Below are 17,459 nucleotides of genomic sequence, written 5' to 3' on the forward strand. Positions count from 1 at the left end.
GCCTGCAGTGACTGCAGAGCAGGTACCCCCAGCCCTGGGCTCTCAGGGATCACTGTCCCTTTGGGGAATGAGTTATTTGGGTAATAACGAACCCCAACACTGCCCCTGTGGGTAATGAGTGTCAGGCCAGTCTGTGGTCATCAGGGAGGGGGCTCGTTGATGTCCCATGAAACACCAGGAAAATGGAGGCAATTCCCCATTTGGTTCATGGCAGCTCAAAAATTGGGCTGCCCTGTTTCATACTACAGGAACCTGCAGAAATTCACACTGTTCATTTGATGAAAGCTTTTGATATACATTGTGATGTATATCACTCTCTGAGCCAGGTATAATTTGAAATTATACCAAAATGAGATTAGAATTTGTTCCTCCACATCTTGTTGTTCTGTTTGTGAATCCAGGAGCTGAGCACTCCACAGTTGCCATAATTCCTCCTGGCAACAGCCCTGTGTGTCCTTTGAGCAGAGCAGCAACTGCTGTCAGGCCTTGTGAGCACCCCCAGGAACATTAAGATGTTGCACTGAAGTGAAATTTGTGTCTCCATGCTGCTGGAATCAGATAATTCATCCTGCTCTAACATAAAGGTCTATTTTAGCTGCCTTCTGATCCTACCTGTCTCTGCATCAGTTAGAAGGGAATAGCATGGCTGTTTGGACTCAGCCCAGTGCATCCTAAATGGCATTGCCTGGGCTGAATCCCATCCTGAACAGAGCAGCAGTCCCTCTGCATTTCCACGTTTCCACAGGAGTCCAAAGGCACTCCAGCTGTCCTGACATTTGGTGTTAAATCCACCCTCTGCAGGCAGCTGACACCTGCAGCTTTTTAACATATTTCAAACTTTGGAGGCCATTGACAACTTTTCCCCAGCTCAGCAAGGGCACAGTGATGTCACTGACTCCCTGAAGGGCGGTTTCCAGCTGGAAAACTGTTTTTAGGTCTGGCTTGTCTTTAATCAGTACAATTTGGAAGATGTCAGTTGAAATAATACGTGAAACTAATTTACAGTGTAGGAATGAGGAAGCAAAGTACCAAGATGTAGAGACTCAGAGCCAGGGAGAAGGTGCTGCCTCCCTGGTGAGCAGATAAATGGCTCCTAAAAGGCCTCTAATGCTGATTGAAGTAGGTACCTCTCAAGTGCCCTGTTTTTTGTGGCTTTGAGAGGTGTCTGGTGCATCAGCCCCTGTGCCAGGGAGGAACCACAGCACAAAAAGCCCTCACGGTGTGTGCTGGGTGGGATCTGTGGGTCAGGGCGAAATCGCTGAGCTGGCACTCGGGCAGGTGGGTGGGCACAGCTCTGTGTGACCCCAGAAGGTGGAGAAGGGTCAGAATTATCCACCTGCTCGTGGACAAACGTCCTTAGGGGAGAGGTCTCGTTTCCCAGCTGAAGAACACGTGTGGGAAGTTGGGGAAATGGGACTTTCTGCAGCCCCGGGGGTTGAGAGGGGCTGTGGAAAAGCAGCCCCGGCTTTAACCCCTCCCGGCACCCCCTCGTGTGGTGTCTGCAGGGCTGGTGGGCAGGGCCCGTGCCAGCAGATGGCAGTGCCTGTCAGAGTTCCACCGCCAGGAAAACAGGGAATGTGCTCCAAAAAAGGTGTTACTGGCGCTGCATGAGGCACAGAGCCAGTCCCACACGGGAGCCGTGGGGCAAACACTCCCCGCAGCAGTGGCCACACCGTGAGCTCGTTCTGCTCCCCTGGGACCCCTGTCCGTGCCTTTGGAGTCGGGATGTGTTGGACAAGTGTGTGTGGGAGGTGGGAAGGAAGACTTCTCCTTGCCTTGACCATGACACACCAGCTCTGCCTTTCAGAGACTGTTCCTCCAGGGTTGCTGGCTGGACAGCACGAAAGGTCCTTCTCCATTTCCTAAATTCATTCTAAATCTTATTAAATGAGGTGAAATGAAGGAGGAAGCAGAGCTGAGGCCGTTCTGAAGGTGGCACTGTCCTTAGTGCTGCTGGAGCAGCATCCAGGGACCTGCTCTGAAAGCCAACACTGTGATTTTAGGGGGGACTGACTCTCACAGTGGATGAATTACTGCTTAGAACTTTGTAAGGAAGTTTGAATGCTTGTTAAAATACCCAAACTGTTAATGTACTCCCCAAATTGCACTTTTATAACGTTATCATGGACACACTCCTAAAAGGTAAAACTAATCCTGCTGCAAAGGCATCCCTGAGAGCTCTGAGCAGGCAGAAGATGTAACATAATTTCAGTGGATTTAATCAGCACTTTATTACCAGGCCTTTTGCTTTCACTGCAAATGGTTTCACTGCTGATTTGGGTTCAGTCCTCGGAGCTGTTTGCAGCTAATGCTACAACAGGAGCCAGGCTGGCTGGGCTCATCTCACTGCCCACACGGTGCTGGAGTGGGAAATACAAACTAACAAGTGGAAAAGCAAAATTACATCTGCAAACCCAATTTTTAATGGACTAAGTCCTTGGTCTGGCTCCAGGTTCTTGTCCCAGCTGGCCAGATCCAACCTCTGTGGTTGGGCTCAGTGAACTTGGAGATTGCTTTCAACCTTAATGATTTTCTGATTCTGTGATTCCCCATAAAGATCAGAGAAGAACTCTGATAAAAGGTGTGTGCTTATAGAGATGGGCTTCTTAACCCAGCCCCTAGGCAATATGATTATTCATAATATTCAAATTTCTGGTTATTTCCCTCTCTGGCTGTGCATTTCTCCAGTCTAGTTTCCATAATAAGGTGTTAATGTAGCCTAGAATTAACCTGATCAGAAAAAGGTTTTATGATCTACAGGAAGCTCCACTAGTTCCATTTTTAACCGATTCAAAAAAAAGAAATGCAAATAATAGGTTGCAAAATGTCCACACTGTAAAATAAAAATGCCATTCCAATGCTGATGTATTTCATTAGTGATAGTGTAATTTAAAAAAAAAATAAATTGAAAATAACTCAAAGCAGAACGAGGGAAAAATAGCTTTAATATTCCAGCTATACTGACACATTGCTGCGGTGCTTTGGTTTTGAGAAGTTCTCTTTTCTTGACCAGATAAATCTGTGAAAGCATTTCTGATGGGCTGTAATGAATGTGGCCCCGGAGCAGAGAATTAGGGAGGACAGGAGGACAGGATTAGGGGAACAGGGCAACAAAGCCTGGAGGCAACCTGCAGTCACCAGGCAGGTCTGGCTCATATCTGCTGCTGGCCTGACATTTGCTTTTCAGAAAAGAAAATATTTTACTAAGCTGAGGAGACAGTGTGGTATTATCAATGATAAAAAAAAAAAAGGGAGAAAAAAGAAAAAGATAAAAAATACAGCAAAGCACTGAAGAACTTTGAGAGCATTCCCTGGATGAATCCCAGGAAAACACCACAACTCCATCAGCAAACACCACGGCAGGAGCTTGATGGTTGACAGGCAAGGAGAGCGTGCCAGAGGAATCACACTGGCCCTCCTTGTCCCCACTTTTCCCAAATTCCTTGATCCAGCCTGGATGAGAGAGTTCCCCCAGTGCCGATGGCTATGGACACACGTGGTCTCTGTGAAATGTGCGGCTCCCTCCTGGTTTTGGGAACTGCTTTCTGTTTGTGTGATTTTAAAAACACAAGACCACAGCCCCCACCCCCTCAAACCCGACATCCCCTCCAGTAAATCCGGGACAGGAGATCCCGGGAGGAGAAGGGAACTCAGCACTCGGGGGAGCGCTCGGGGAGCGCAGCCCCCGCGGGTCGGACCCGAGGATGCCGGAGGTCTTTCCCAGCCCCAAAGCTCCTGTGATCCCGAGCCCCAGGGCTCGGATTCGCCTCTCCCCCTCCTCACCAGCCCTCCCCGCGCTCGGCAGCGCCCAAACCCCTCCCTCGCCCTCCCTCCCCACCTCCGCTCCGGCTCATTCACAACAGATAAGGCGCTGTCACACGCAGCCTCCCCTCCCTCCCCTCTGCCCCAGCCCTTAAAAAGCTTTATACCGCCAAGAATCCCTTGGAACGGGAGAGGCGGGAGCAGGGACAGGCAGGCAGAGGAGAGGCAAAAGTATCTCCGCAGCAGCGGAGGGTTTGGAGCAGAGCAGGGAAATCAGGGATACCCGGGGACAGGGGCGTGGGCATCCTCATCCTCAGTGCCACGTAAATGTTCTCTCCTGTCAGGGAAGGAGGCAGGAGGCAGCGCGGGGACCCGAGGACGAGCCCAGCTCGCCGGTGATGGCATGGACCGGCCCTGCTCCAGCCGCGCTCCCCACGCCCCGCTCCCGCCCGGCTGCCCCCGAGGGCGCGACACTGATGCGGAGCCGCTCGTAGCGAGTAAGTCACCGCATTTCCTTTGTTATCCCGGCTCCCTCCTGCGCTCCTCCGGCTGCCGAGGACCGGGAGCACAGCAGGCGGGAGGACTGAGGTGAGGTGTCGGGTCAGCCGAGCGCCAGGCTCCCCAAAGCCGGCGCGGTGGGAGCTGGAGCTGTGCCGCTGTCCAACTCCCCAGCGCCAGGGAACTCTGTGGGAAGCCAGGGATGGGATGTTGGTCTTGGGCAAAAGCACCGTCAGATCGCAGGGATTCTGCAGGAATACACGTTAAAAAATGCGACCTGCTCGGGTTAGAGGAGATCGCTGGAATGCAAAGGGCGCCGGGAGACTGATCAGTCAGCAGCCCTGAAATGCATGGAGTGACTCCATAATCCTTATCTGGAGTCAAAGATTAAATTCTTTCATAATTAGGATACTTGCCTATGAGCTGAGAGTTTAAAGAGCCCTGGAGCACAGTCTCCAGCCGATGAAGGGGCATGTTCAGCCCTTGGAGGGGACAGGGAATGTACTGCACTGGGAATCCCTGGGGGGTTCGTAGCTCCGGGAGGTAAAACATGACCGATTTTTTTATCCATGTCCTGTTGCATCCCTCACAAAGATGCCCGGAGCCCTCCAGTTCGTGTCAGCACATGCTGGGTGGGAGCCCCATGCTCACTTTTGTACAGCTCCCTTGGCTTTGACTGGAGAGTTTCAGGAGCCAATGAAGAACTGGCAGAAAGTGGCCCTGTCCCAAAAAACTTGCCATCTGATTTTGGGGATTCTGGCATCACGCAGCTCCTTCCTCCTACCTCTTCTAGGTAGACTTTGGGTTTGTAGCAGAGCAGCTGAGAGGGAAACCAAAGTGGCTTCTCTCCCTTGTGCTCTGACCAGTCCAAACCACCAGCATCTCCTGTGGCAGGTGGGGAGGGGGGGGCAGTGTTTGTGCTGGGGGAATATTCTCCATCTCTGGAAATTTCCAGCCCAATTATTTGCCAAAAAAAAGGCAAACAGAGTTTTGGAATCATATTCTGAGGCAAATCTCCAGACTCTTTTATATAAGTCACCCACTTTCTGTTGGGTTTGAGGTCAGGAGAGGCCCTTGGATGTGTGGGGTGAGCACTGGCACTGCCCCAGCAGTTTGTGTGAGGCTGGTTTGTCTCTCTGTGACCCTTCTCTGCAGTGAGTTGAAGGCCTTGGGGCAAAAAGAGCCTGTGTTTGGTCAGTTCATCTGTGAACTCTTTGGATGCAAGGTACTGAGGAAGTGTGAAGTGGTACAAACAATTTTATTGTATTTTTCAAGGCAGCTGCCAATTACAGAGTGATTCTCAGGTGCTGTAATGGTGAATTCCTAAACAGTGGAGAACAGGAATGTTTGTGCTCTTGGGGCAGAATTTTCCCTTAAAATCGAGGTTCTGCTTTCCCCAATATTCACAATGTTTGCTGTGTGCAAACAGCAGGAGAGACAGGAGTGTCTTATCAGGACAAAGGTGTCTCTTTTTCTTTGTTCAGTGTTGGGTGAAAGACAACAGTCACATTTTCAGTCATGCCATAAGGTGCCCCTAAAAATAGAGACTGGGGTGAGAGGGCAGAGACAGAGAGGCTGCAAAGTGCCTCAGGCAGAGTCACCCCCTTGGAGGTGGAAGGATCAAATTGGTTTATTTTCGTGTTTTATTTGTTGGTAGAGAAAATATATGTTCTAACTTAAGAAAAACACCTAAGAGCATAATATTGTGATTGCATCCTTTGCACAGGGACTTTTTAATGCAGTGAAGTATAAGATAATTAACTGAGAGTTACCTGGATTTTATCCTCCCATCCACCCTATGCAGTTGTGGCACAGCAAGTAGGAGATACCTTTTATGCTGTAGAAACTCCATGTTCTCCAGTCCTTGTGCTGTAACAGGTTGTTAAAGCCTGTACACTGGGATCATTACGACAACTCAAAAGGCATTTTCTAATTTTCATCTCTTTTTTCTGTAAAAAAACCCTACCCCAGTGTATCTTATCAGTTTAGTTTCTCCAGTGTTTTCTGCATAGGTCTGAAGTTATTATATTTGAGACAACTGTGAGGTTGTCTTATCTGTGGGATTTTTTATACTTCAATCCAAAGGTGAGGGAAAAACCTATTTGAAATCTGTGGAGAGAACAGAAACTGTCTTTCTTGGCACTAGAAATAATCTTCCTAGTTATTCATGCTGATAGATCAGGCTGTGTAGGCTCTGCAGAGCAATCTTTAGACACACCTGAAGCAGACAGGGGCTGTATTCACTGCTGCTGGAGTGGGGAAAGGAGAAGAGAGTTGTGCAGTGATTACAGGAACTCATTTAGGATTTTGGAAATGCTAAATTTAATTCTCTGCCCTGCCACAGACTCCTAATGTGAGTCTGGAAGAAGCATCTTTGTGACTGACTTCCCCATCTTGAAATATGGGATATAGAGCATTTCCTTATTCCACAGCTCTTGATAAATACATAAATAAAATTTGTAAGCATATGATACCTGTGTTGGATGCTGGGAAACACTTGGATACTGTGGGATTGGAAGGGTCCCCCTGGTACCTCACAAGTGACAATGAAAGGGATATTAGAGCTGGGACTATCCAGCATTGCTGGGGAGAAGGATGGATTGGGACGTAATTAGAAGGTAAAATTAAAGTACAAATGCCCATGAACTCTTTCTTTGTGTCATATTAACTCCCTGGCCAGAGGGATTTTGTTTGGAAAGACAGAACACCTTCTGTTTGGGTGTTTCTGAGCCAAATGGACTCTGGGCAGACAGGGGCCATCAGCAGCCCAGCTCTGGGACAAGCACAGAGTCCTCCTGCTCCATGAGGACCATCAGTCACCCAGTTTGGGTACTGGGGGGGTCTCCTCCAGCCCCAGAGGAGCTCCTTTGTGTGATGAAAGCAGTGCTGAGACATCAAAAACCTGGAGGAAATGAGGGGCATCATCCCCCCTCAGTGCTGAGTGAGGTTATGAAAGGAAATATTGGGCTGAGGAAGCTTTTGACCCACGTTTATTAGTGAAGTGCCCCAAGGCTCCTTTCCTGTGCAGTTTCTTTCAAGCTTTTGCCCTGGTTTTGAACAGCAAACCTGTTCTCAGCCCCCCCTCCACCTGTGGATCTCCAGGCACTTCCCAGAGAGGCACCACCACGACCTCTGTTAATGTGAAGTCAGAAAACCAAAAGATTACATGATTGACACAAAATTTACCTGCCTTTCTTCTTCTTGCATGTGTCGAAAGGTGTTGGTGTTGACTGTTCAGTCTCAGTCATACATAGACAGGAAATAAAAGTAAATAAAAGGATAGAGGGAAAGATGCCTTTCTCAGGGAAATCAAAGCCCCACCTAAGTCAGTACCTGTCTAACAGTCATTTATCCTCAGGGTGTCAAAGGCCATTTTTTCCTAAGATTTCTTCTTCTTCCTTCATCTTTCCACTACCACTCAATGTTCAGCAACCAACTCTTTTATTCTCTTTGGGTGCTGCTGCTTTCATTTGCTTTATTCTTCTGCCAACTTTCCCATATTATCAGTATCTGCCAATTAAGAATTTCATTCCCTTGCAGCAGTGTAACCTAAAGGAGAATTATGTGGCCCAGAGGAACCTGGGCACAGCAACCTTGTCTTTGTTTTATATGGTGTGGGCCAAAGGGCAGCAAAACAACCAGGTCAGATTTTCCAGTAATATCTGTTTAGTATCATTGATTGTTTGTTGAGTAGTACAGGGCTCATTGTCTGGAAAAAAAAAAAGCTGACAGAGTTAAGTAAAATTCTGTTTTGGGAAGGTGTGGGAGGTTTGCTAAAGAACAGTTGCTCAATTATTCTCATAATGAGAGAAAACACAGGCATCAGGTTTAAAAGAAACAAAAGAAGTCTGTTTTTACACAAATTTGATGACAAATTCATGTTTTTAAACTCCTCCTGTCTCCAGTTTACTCCTCTCCAGCAGCAAATCCTATCCCCAGATAAACTGGTGTTCACTTCAGCAAGATCAGAGATGGTTAAAGGGAAAAAGTCACCCTGGTCAGCAGGGAAAAAGTTTCTTGCAGACTTTTCATGTTTTACCTTCTGTGATGTCTTCAGCAAATTGCTGGAGCTGTCAGGAGGCACCTCAGCTCTGCCAGGCAGGGCTTGGAGCAGCTCTGCCAGAGGTTGTCCCCTAAACCCAACCTGACTCCTCTCAGCAGATCTGAGAGCCCGAAATGTCACCGCCGGCCCCGCTCTGTCATCTGGGCAGCGGCTCAACAACAGCCAGCCTGATAAAGAGCCTCTCTGCCAGGGTGATAATGCACTGACTCACAGCTCCTTGGGCAGCAGCCTGTCCTGAAGGAAGGCAGCTTTGTAAAAAGTGACATTTTTATTATCCTGGCCTCGTTTAACCAAAGATGGGAAATGCCAGAGGAACAGGACGGGGGGTGTGACTGGAAGAGGTAATTTGGCCTCGTGGAGCTCTGTGCTGGAGGGGCAGGGATTTACACACTGCAGGCTGAGCCTTTGGGAGATGCTAGCACATATTTCCCATTTTGTGGGAAAGATGTTTGTGCTTGGCAGCAGTGGCAGTTTATTACACAGGGAAGGAGTTAACCAAGTCCTTCCAGTGCTCCTTTTGGAGCATCTTGTCCTGTGTGCTAAAGTTTCCAGGGCAGTTAAAATAATGATAAAGGAATGACAGCAAATTTCCTTGTGCCTGGGATCTCACAGACTGTTCATGTCCGTATCATAAATTTTACCATTGGGGAATTAAGGCAGAGGGGAAAGCAGTGATTTGCTCAGAATTAGAGAGAAAATACTTTTGGAGAAAATCATTTGAAGCAGAGAGCTGGCTGGTGTGCAGCCACCCAAAGCTGTGCTCAAACTGCTGACCAAGATCATTCTTTTTAAAGAATCTAAAGCAAAAATTCAGCTGCTCAATTATTTCCAGTAACCACATACTGAGGTTACACTTCTCGTACGATGGGAGAGTTTAAGATCCAACATCAGCAGGAATTGTGTTGCCACTGAAGCCGCCAGTGAAGCTCTTACCCAGCAGGAATGTTCCTGCTTTAATGGATCACTTGTAAGGTGTTCCTGAAGGTTTCCAGAAAGGTTTCAGTTGCCCTGTTGTTGGAGATCAGTAGCACTACAAAAGGGATGTTGCCAGTCCTTGGACTGTTTAGTTAAAGCAGGTTTCTCTGTACGTTCATTAAGGGGCAGTTCCTCTTCCCTGCTCCACCAGAGTGATATTTCCAGGGATTTAGGCTTTTGGGCTCTTTTTGTTCTGTTCTTTTTAATATGTTTTCAGATCCTTTTGGTCTTTTTGGTACAAACCTAGAAGATGAAACCTTACACTAGATTAATGTCTTGAAACTGCTTTTTCTGTCTTAGTGTCAGTGAAACTCAGCTTCAAACATAACTTTTATAATAAAATTATCTTTAAAGCAGTCCTTTTAAAATTGAAAACATGCTACACTTGCCTGGTTTTACATTTAGTTTGATTAAAAGCTTTTTATCCGAAAGGAGTAATTTTAGATTAATCAATCAATGCAAACATATATCAAGAGGGATATTCATAAGAAGAAAGCAAAGAGGTTCTTCACCACCTGATTCCCTTTCAGGCAGAGGATGGGAGGCTTCTTTTCCTATTAAAGAGGGGGTAAAAAAGTGTGTCATTGTTCTGCCATGTGAAGTGAGAGTCAATGTCATTATTGACACTAATTATTTGACAGGTGGTTATTATTTGACAGATTGTTGTTTGACAGCCTCTGGCAGGCACTTTACACGTGTGTGGGGACAAACACCACCGTGCAGAGGGGTCGGGAGATTCCCATTGCAACAGGTAGTGAAAAAAGATGTGTCTAAATCCCCCATGAGCCAGCTCTTGGGAGCCCTGCCTTCAGGAGGGATGGAAATAGAGGTGGGAGTGAATACTCTGTCCAAATCCTCGGTGTTGCTGCTGGAGAAAGGGAACACACAGCACTGGGGTTGTCTGGGATCACTGCAGTGGGGTGGCAAAGCTGATCCCTCCTGACTGACCATCCCAGCACCACTGATCCCTATTATTTCCCCCTTCCTGTGGCTGCACTGGCTCAGCCCTGGCCCAAAACCTTCTAAGCAGGCAAATGTGGCAGCGTGCAGCAGCTCTGGGGCTGGGCTGGGACAGATGGTTGGGCTCCTGTGAGCGGGGCCAGCGGGGCTGGTTCCAGCAACCAGCTCCGGCTGCTTCCTTGGAGTCACGATTGATGGTGACTTAGCCAAGGGCTCAGAGTAACTCCTTGCTGTTAACCAGACTTGGCTGCAGCAGAATGGAAGTGGAAATTTGTTGCCTCATTTATTCATCCTGCCTCTGCTTCCTTCCCGCCCACCCTTCGTGCTTTTTAATACCGAAAAGATGAAGCTGCTTTGCTCGGTCTTAAAATTGTCTTTCCCAAGATACTCTTAATTGTAGCTCTACACCTTTTCTCATTCACAGGAGCATAAGAAGATTAAAGATAGAGGGAGCAGTAATAGATTTAGTTAGGTTTTAATAGGATTTGCAGAGGACAATGCAGAGAATGAACGCCATAGAAAATATTGCTGCTCTATCTTTGATATCCCTAAGGCTGCTTAGGGAGTCTTTGATGGAGATTTTGTCTATGCCCTGCATCCAGAGTCAAGACTCTCATTTTTTAAAGGAGTATCTAATCATCTTAGTAAACAGGATGTTACATTATAACCTGCAAAAATCATTGCAGCCGTCATTTTGTGTTATTTATTTGTGTCTCTGCAAGCAGAATTCTGCGTGTGGGCAGTGGGATTTTAATGAGTGCCTGGTGATTCTGTCTAATGTCAGGGGTGAGTTCTGAGAGATCCCACTAACAGCAGGCCTGGATCCATCACACCTGCCCGTGTGGAATTCCAGATGCTTCGTTCAGGGTCTGGTTCACATTTGAAGCCCCGGCTCACAGAATAAACTTCAGAAATCTGAATTATCCCTGGAGACGCCTCTCTCTGCTGACTGTGAGGGAAACCTTCATGCATAATTTAGACATGTGGTGAGGTTTAGGTAGACAGTGGTGCTCAGCATTTTCTGTTCATTCCTAAGGTTTCTCTTGATATGCACCCAAAACCTGAGGCATCAAACAACTCCAGTCCCTCTTGAACAGATGTGTTGATGTATCTTGACTTTGTTCCTAGTTCTGATCTCAAGCAAATTTGGTGTGCAAAAAAAATCTAAGGACAAAAAATACCCCCAGAAAATGTTACAAGGTTTAACTATTTCCTGACTCCCAACCTTGCCCATCACCAGATTCTCTGAGGTTCCAGGAGTGACTGGCAGCTCATTGATGTTTAAAGAGCCTGTGGATAATAAATCACTATTTAACTTCACAGCATTGTATTGATTTAGGTTTAGATTTATTATATGTCACAGAACCACAGAATATCACAGAATATCACAGAATATTCTGAGTTGGATCCACAAGGATCATTAAGTCCAGCTCTTAAGTGAATGACACACCCAGGGGATTGAACCCTTGGCCTTGGTGTTATTACCACCAAGTTTTAACCCACAAAGCTCATCTCAGAGTCATTATTTATATATTTATATCCTTATATATATTTATTATATCTGCATATTTGTTATATTATTTATATCATTATTTATATATTTATATATTTATCATATTATTTATATATCATTGTTTATATTTTATATATTCATTATAGTTTATATATGTTGTATTATTTATATAATTATTTGTATATAATTATATATCGTTAATTATATATAACATAGATAATTATTTTATATCATATAATTATTATCTCTATATTTGTTATATTATATCATTATTTATATATTTTTATATTTGTAATATTATTTATAGATCATTGTTTATATTTTATATATTCACTATATTTATAGATATGTTGTATTGTTTATATAACTATTGGTATATAATTATATATTGTTAATTATATATAATATAGATAATTATTTTATATCATATAATTATTTATGTATTCATTATATTTATATATTTACTATATTATCTATTTACTATATAATTTATTTACATTTATTATATTTGTTTATATATATTATATATATATAATTTATGGAATATATATATATCACATTTATTTACATTTATTATATTTAACTAGTGGCTGTTGGGGGAGAAAAGCTGAACCCTCTCAAAGTGTTTCCCATAACAAGGTCTAGTGGTTCAGACAGTGACAGAAAAGGGGGTTTGTCTCAGCAATTTTCCTTCCATCTTAGACCGTATTTCTTTGTCCTGCAGCCCAGCCATGGCTGGAGATTCCAGAATCTTCATGAACCAGGACATGGACATCGGGGTGACCTCCAGGGAGCCCAAGAAGATTCCCAAGCAGGCTCGGGACGATGTCCCCATCGCCACCGACCGCACGCGCCTCATCTCGGCCGAGGGGAAGAAGCCCCGGCAGCGGTACATGGAGAAGAGCGGCAAGTGCAACGTCCACCACGGCAACGTGCAGGAGACCTACCGCTACCTCAGCGACCTCTTCACCACCCTCGTGGACCTCAAGTGGCGTTTCAACCTCCTGGTCTTCACCATGGTCTACACCATCACCTGGTTGTTCTTTGGGTTCATATGGTGGCTCATCGCCTACATCCGGGGAGACCTGGACCACCTGGAAGACGAGAACTGGATCCCCTGCGTGGAAAACCTCAGCGGGTTCGTGTCCGCGTTTCTGTTCTCCATCGAGACGGAGACGACGATCGGTTACGGCTACAGGGTGATCACGGAGAAGTGCCCCGAGGGCATCGTGCTGCTCCTCATCCAGGCCATCCTGGGCTCCATCGTCAACGCCTTCATGGTGGGCTGCATGTTCGTCAAGATCAGCCAACCAAAGAAAAGGGCCGAGACCCTCATGTTTTCCAACAACGCTGTGATCTCCATGAGGGACGAGAAGCTCTGTCTCATGTTCCGGGTCGGAGACCTCCGCAATTCCCACATTGTCGAGGCTTCCATTAGAGCCAAACTGATTAAGTCCAAACAGACCAAAGAAGGAGAGTTTATTCCCCTGAACCAAACGGACATCAACGTGGGATTTGACACTGGGGACGACAGGTTGTTCCTGGTGTCACCTCTGATCATCTCGCACGAAATCAATGAGAAAAGCCCCTTCTGGGAGATGTCTCGTACCCAGCTGGAGAAGGAGGAGTTCGAAATTGTGGTCATCCTGGAAGGAATGGTGGAAGCAACAGGTAAGAGTCTGTCAGCAATCAGTCCCAGTTTTGAGGGGGGAAGGGGTAAAACGAGGTGCAGTTTGGCAGTAAGATTTTACTGCCAGTGTCACCTGGACTGAGAACAGGGTCCTTTGTCCTTCTCAGGTGGGATGTTGTGCTCTGAGATAACCAGCACTGAAAGATGGGTCCTCCAGCTCCTGTTGCAGTGTTTCACACTCCTTTTGTAAGTCTGGGATTCAGGCAAAGGAGTCAGTTGTGGAGCTGCCCATAATCACTTAGAATTGATCCATGGGAAAAAGGAATGGATTAAAAGAATTCCTGAGGTCTCTCATGGTCCTGTTTCCTGTGATCAGAATTCATGGCACAAATCTTTTCCCATTTCTCCTCTGTATTAATAATTGGCTGTGGCTGTGCTATTTTAGGTATTGCTGTGGTGTTGCTTTTTAATGGAGGCTGTGAAGTGTCCAAGTCTTACTGTGTCCCATAAACCAGCACGTGCTGGAGCTGAATGACTTGCACGTGGTGCAGGACACATATATTCAAAAGGAGCTCAAAGAGGAAAAATACAGAAACTGCTGTTGTGCCTCTTGCAGCCCAGCAGCTATTTAACAGCTTAACCAGAGCTGTGTAATGGGCAGATCAGGAGATCTCCTCAGCCCATTCCCAGTTTCCTCCTCGGGGGGTGCTTGTGGCAGGTGATGAAAGAAGGCTGTGTCCATGTACAATAAATCTGGAAAAGCGCTGGGCCTCAGCCTTCCAGAGTGTAGAAAGGTGGATGAGTGCATGGATGGCCTCCAGGCTCCTTCCCACAGGGATCTCCCAAGCTCTGGGTTGGGAACAGGGTGGCTCTAAAAGTCCTGGCACCATGGGGTCATTTCCCCTCTTGCAGCCCATTCCTTTGTTTCAGGGGTGAGGAGGAGCTGGCAGCTCTTCCCACTGCTTTTCCAGCACGGGGAGGGTATTTAAACACCCTGAGATCCTTCAGGGAGGACTTCCAAGCCCAGGGTGCCTCGGTGGAATCAGGGGCTGGAAGGGGAATGTCAGGCAGCTCTGAGGAGGGAAGTGCTGTCTAAAGATGGGGAAACGTAGAATCAACAATCAGTCCCAGATTTGAGGAGGAAAGGGGTAAAATGAGCGCAGTTTGGCAGTGAGATTTTACTGTCCATGTCACCTGGACTGAGAACCTCTTGGGACAACATCCTGTGACTGAGTCAGGTGGGAAGTTGTGGTCTGAGGTAATCAGCAGTGACAGATGGGTCCTTTAGCTCCTGGTGCAGTGTTTCAAACTCCTTGTGCAAGTCTGGGATTCAGGCAATGGAGCTGCCCATAATCACTTAGAACTGATCCAAGGAAGTTGCAAAAAGCTTTTATAAGCTGTTTTTCCCCTTGGTGTTCAAGTAGTTTAGTTATGAGGTGGCCCTGTGAGCCCAAGGTTTTTCTGTTGGTGGTGGTTGGATTTGTTTTCCATCTTGATGAGGTTCCCTCTGAATGACTAGCCAGGGTTTTCAGCTTGGTACGAGTACTTGAAGGTATCAGCACCTTGTCTCACAAATTCTGGCCTTTGCTTACTTTGAATATTGTTCTCTTCTTGAGATTTGTCCTTGTTAGGGTCCTAACAGCCTGAGGAAGGGGAGTCTCTCAAATTCCTGCATCCCAGACTTTTGCTTTTAAAGACAGAGAGAGCTAATTCAGTGTCCCAGTATCTGGCTTTAGTCAGGAGGTGATTAGGACTTTTCCAGAGAGAGCTGTTGGGAGATGAGGTTACCCTGCACCAGGGCTGGAGTTTGCTCTGCAGAAATGGAATTTATCTGGCACTGCCAGGCAAATGTTCTCCCCCAGCAGAGCACTGACAAAAGAAGGGGTGGGTGGAAAAGACTGTCAAAGGCAAAGATTTGTAATGGCAGCTTATCTGGGAGCCTGAACAGCTACTAGAGACCAGAACCTCCTAATCTGAGCATGGAATGTTGCTGGTTTGTCCAAAGGCTCTTTCCTCGTCACACAGTGACACCATAAATTCTGTTTGAAGCCCTTTGCTCTCAGTGAAGCTCAGCCTGTGTGAGAGGAAGTCATTATCAATAACAACCTCGGAATTAAAAGCATGGCATGGGAATAACATTGCCTTACAAATGGGCTCCTGTCCCAGAGGGATTGAACATATCTGTGCAAATGAGTTATGCTGGGCTCAGCCAGGCTGGGAAAGGAGAAATTGGGGCTGGAAGAGGCAGTTTGCACTGAACCCAGAGCTGGATGGCCCTCAGGTGATCCCGTGAGCCAGTTCTGAGGCTGGGATGGGCTCTGAGGGACATATGGCAGCCGGGCAGGGGGGGTTTGTCACAAGGAGAATCTCTTGCAGAGATTGTTTGTGCCTTCCTGCTTCATCCTCACACTTGGGAATACTGATAAAGCCCTTTGAGGGATATTAATCCCGACCTTTATACCTTAAAATCTGCTCCAGTAAAATTCTTTGGGTTCTTCCCTTCCCATCTCCCTGTGCCAGCCCCATCTGCTCCCAGGGATGGTGTCATGTACTCACAGCAGGACTGCTGTTAAATCATGACACTCTTACAGCCTGGGCTGGGTCAGGGCAGTATAAAAATACAGCAGATCATTTGTTTCCTTAGTAACCCCTGTGAAAAATCAGGATCCACCACCACAGGGTTCCCTGGTCAGGAAATCCAGCTCCATTCGTGGGGCACGAGGGGCTGTGAGTTGTGTGTGCTCAGCTCTGTGCTTGTGGGCAGGAATAAAATTAATGGAAACTCAGTCCATGTGTACAGACAACAGCAAATCCCACCATAAATGCAGCCAGTGCTGGTGGGGAAACACAGCTGCATTTTTCATAAGGTATTTTGGAAGCAGGTCAAAATGGTGATTGGCAACATATAAATGAGAAGAAATTTAAGTGTGATGTCGAGTAAAAGTGTGAATACTTTTCACTGATAATTCGGGACAGCAATTTTATAACTGTTTTCAATAGATTTAACCAGCCACACACATATTACAAATGAAACAAGTAGCTCTATTTACTGACATTTAAGTTTAATTCTGATCCAGTGGAAAGCAAAGACAGTAAATAGTTTCAAATGAAAAGTGTAGAGTAAATTCTGAGGAGTTCACACCCTTCAAGTAATTGGTCTTTTTGTTTTTTTTTACGAAACAAAAGATTGTGGTTTAAAACAATGTTTTTGTTTTCAAGTTGACTTGAATTTTGAAAAGCCTGAATAACAACACACTGAAGAAGAGCAGCACAGCAGCCAGGCTAAAATGTGATGTTGTTATTTTGCTGGAAAACACAATAAACATTGTGTTATTGTAGTGAGAGCTCTCCAGGGACTCGGGACTGCTCCCACAGAACCAGCTGTGGCACAAAGCCCATGGATGTGGGTCTTTCCCATCAGTGTTTGAGTCTGGGTGAGGCCCCAGGAGGATATAAAAGGCCAAAGGGAGGGGTGGTTTCTGGGCAGATCTGTTGGAATCGTTGCCCAGTGAAAGGAGCACTGTAAAGACAAGATCAATAACCAGTGTTCTGATCCCAGTGCTGCTCCTGGGCAGCAGCACCACTCCCAGAGAATCCTTAATGTGCTGGGCCAGGGATGACTCCAGGGAATTCATTCCCTTTGGCCTGAGCAGAAAGGGACACTTGGCCAGCTCAGCTGCCCCAAATCTGCCCTGCAATAAAAGGGAGTGAATGGACTCCTGCTGCCACTGTCTGCAAACAAAATCTTGGAGCCATCCTGTGGAAGGAGCAGCTCCAGGTGCTGTCAGCCAGAGCTCTGCCCTTCCCTCCTGATCCCCAATGGGACAGGGTGTGCAAAGCAAAGCTGCTGGGACAGGCAAGAGCAGGAGGGATTCACACCCCCCTCCCTGGGATGCAGAGTCAGCTGGGTTGTGGTGGAGAATTTGGCTCATCCAATTAGAGAGCCCAAGTTTTTTTCTACAAGCCATCACTCCATGTGATGACACGCTCTGCAGATCCTACAAGACCTTCCCTTCCCAAACCTTCCCTTCCCAAACCTTCCCAAACCTTCCCTTCCC

The 17,459-nt window shown here is 46.6% G+C and overlaps 1 protein-coding gene across 1 annotated transcript in view; it reads left to right on the forward strand.

Annotated features, from left to right (window-relative positions):
• The first annotated feature begins 3,873 nt into the window (after positions 1 to 3,873).
• The window catches only part of KCNJ5 (potassium voltage-gated channel subfamily J member 5), a 19,883-nt gene continuing 6,297 nt past the window's right edge, over positions 3,874 to 17,459 (forward strand). Inside the window, exons 1-2 of the mRNA XM_027699380.1 lie at positions 3,874 to 4,259; positions 12,496 to 13,442. Of these exons, the coding sequence (XP_027555181.1) occupies positions 12,503 to 13,442 (940 nt within the window). The 5' untranslated portion in view covers positions 3,874 to 4,259; positions 12,496 to 12,502. The remainder of the gene's footprint in view (positions 4,260 to 12,495; positions 13,443 to 17,459) is intronic.

The sequence above is a fragment of the Neopelma chrysocephalum genome, unplaced genomic scaffold (assembly GCF_003984885.1).
Source record: "Neopelma chrysocephalum unplaced genomic scaffold, ASM398488v2 Primary Assembly neopelma1_138, whole genome shotgun sequence".
Taxonomy (NCBI): domain Eukaryota; kingdom Metazoa; phylum Chordata; class Aves; order Passeriformes; family Pipridae; genus Neopelma; species Neopelma chrysocephalum.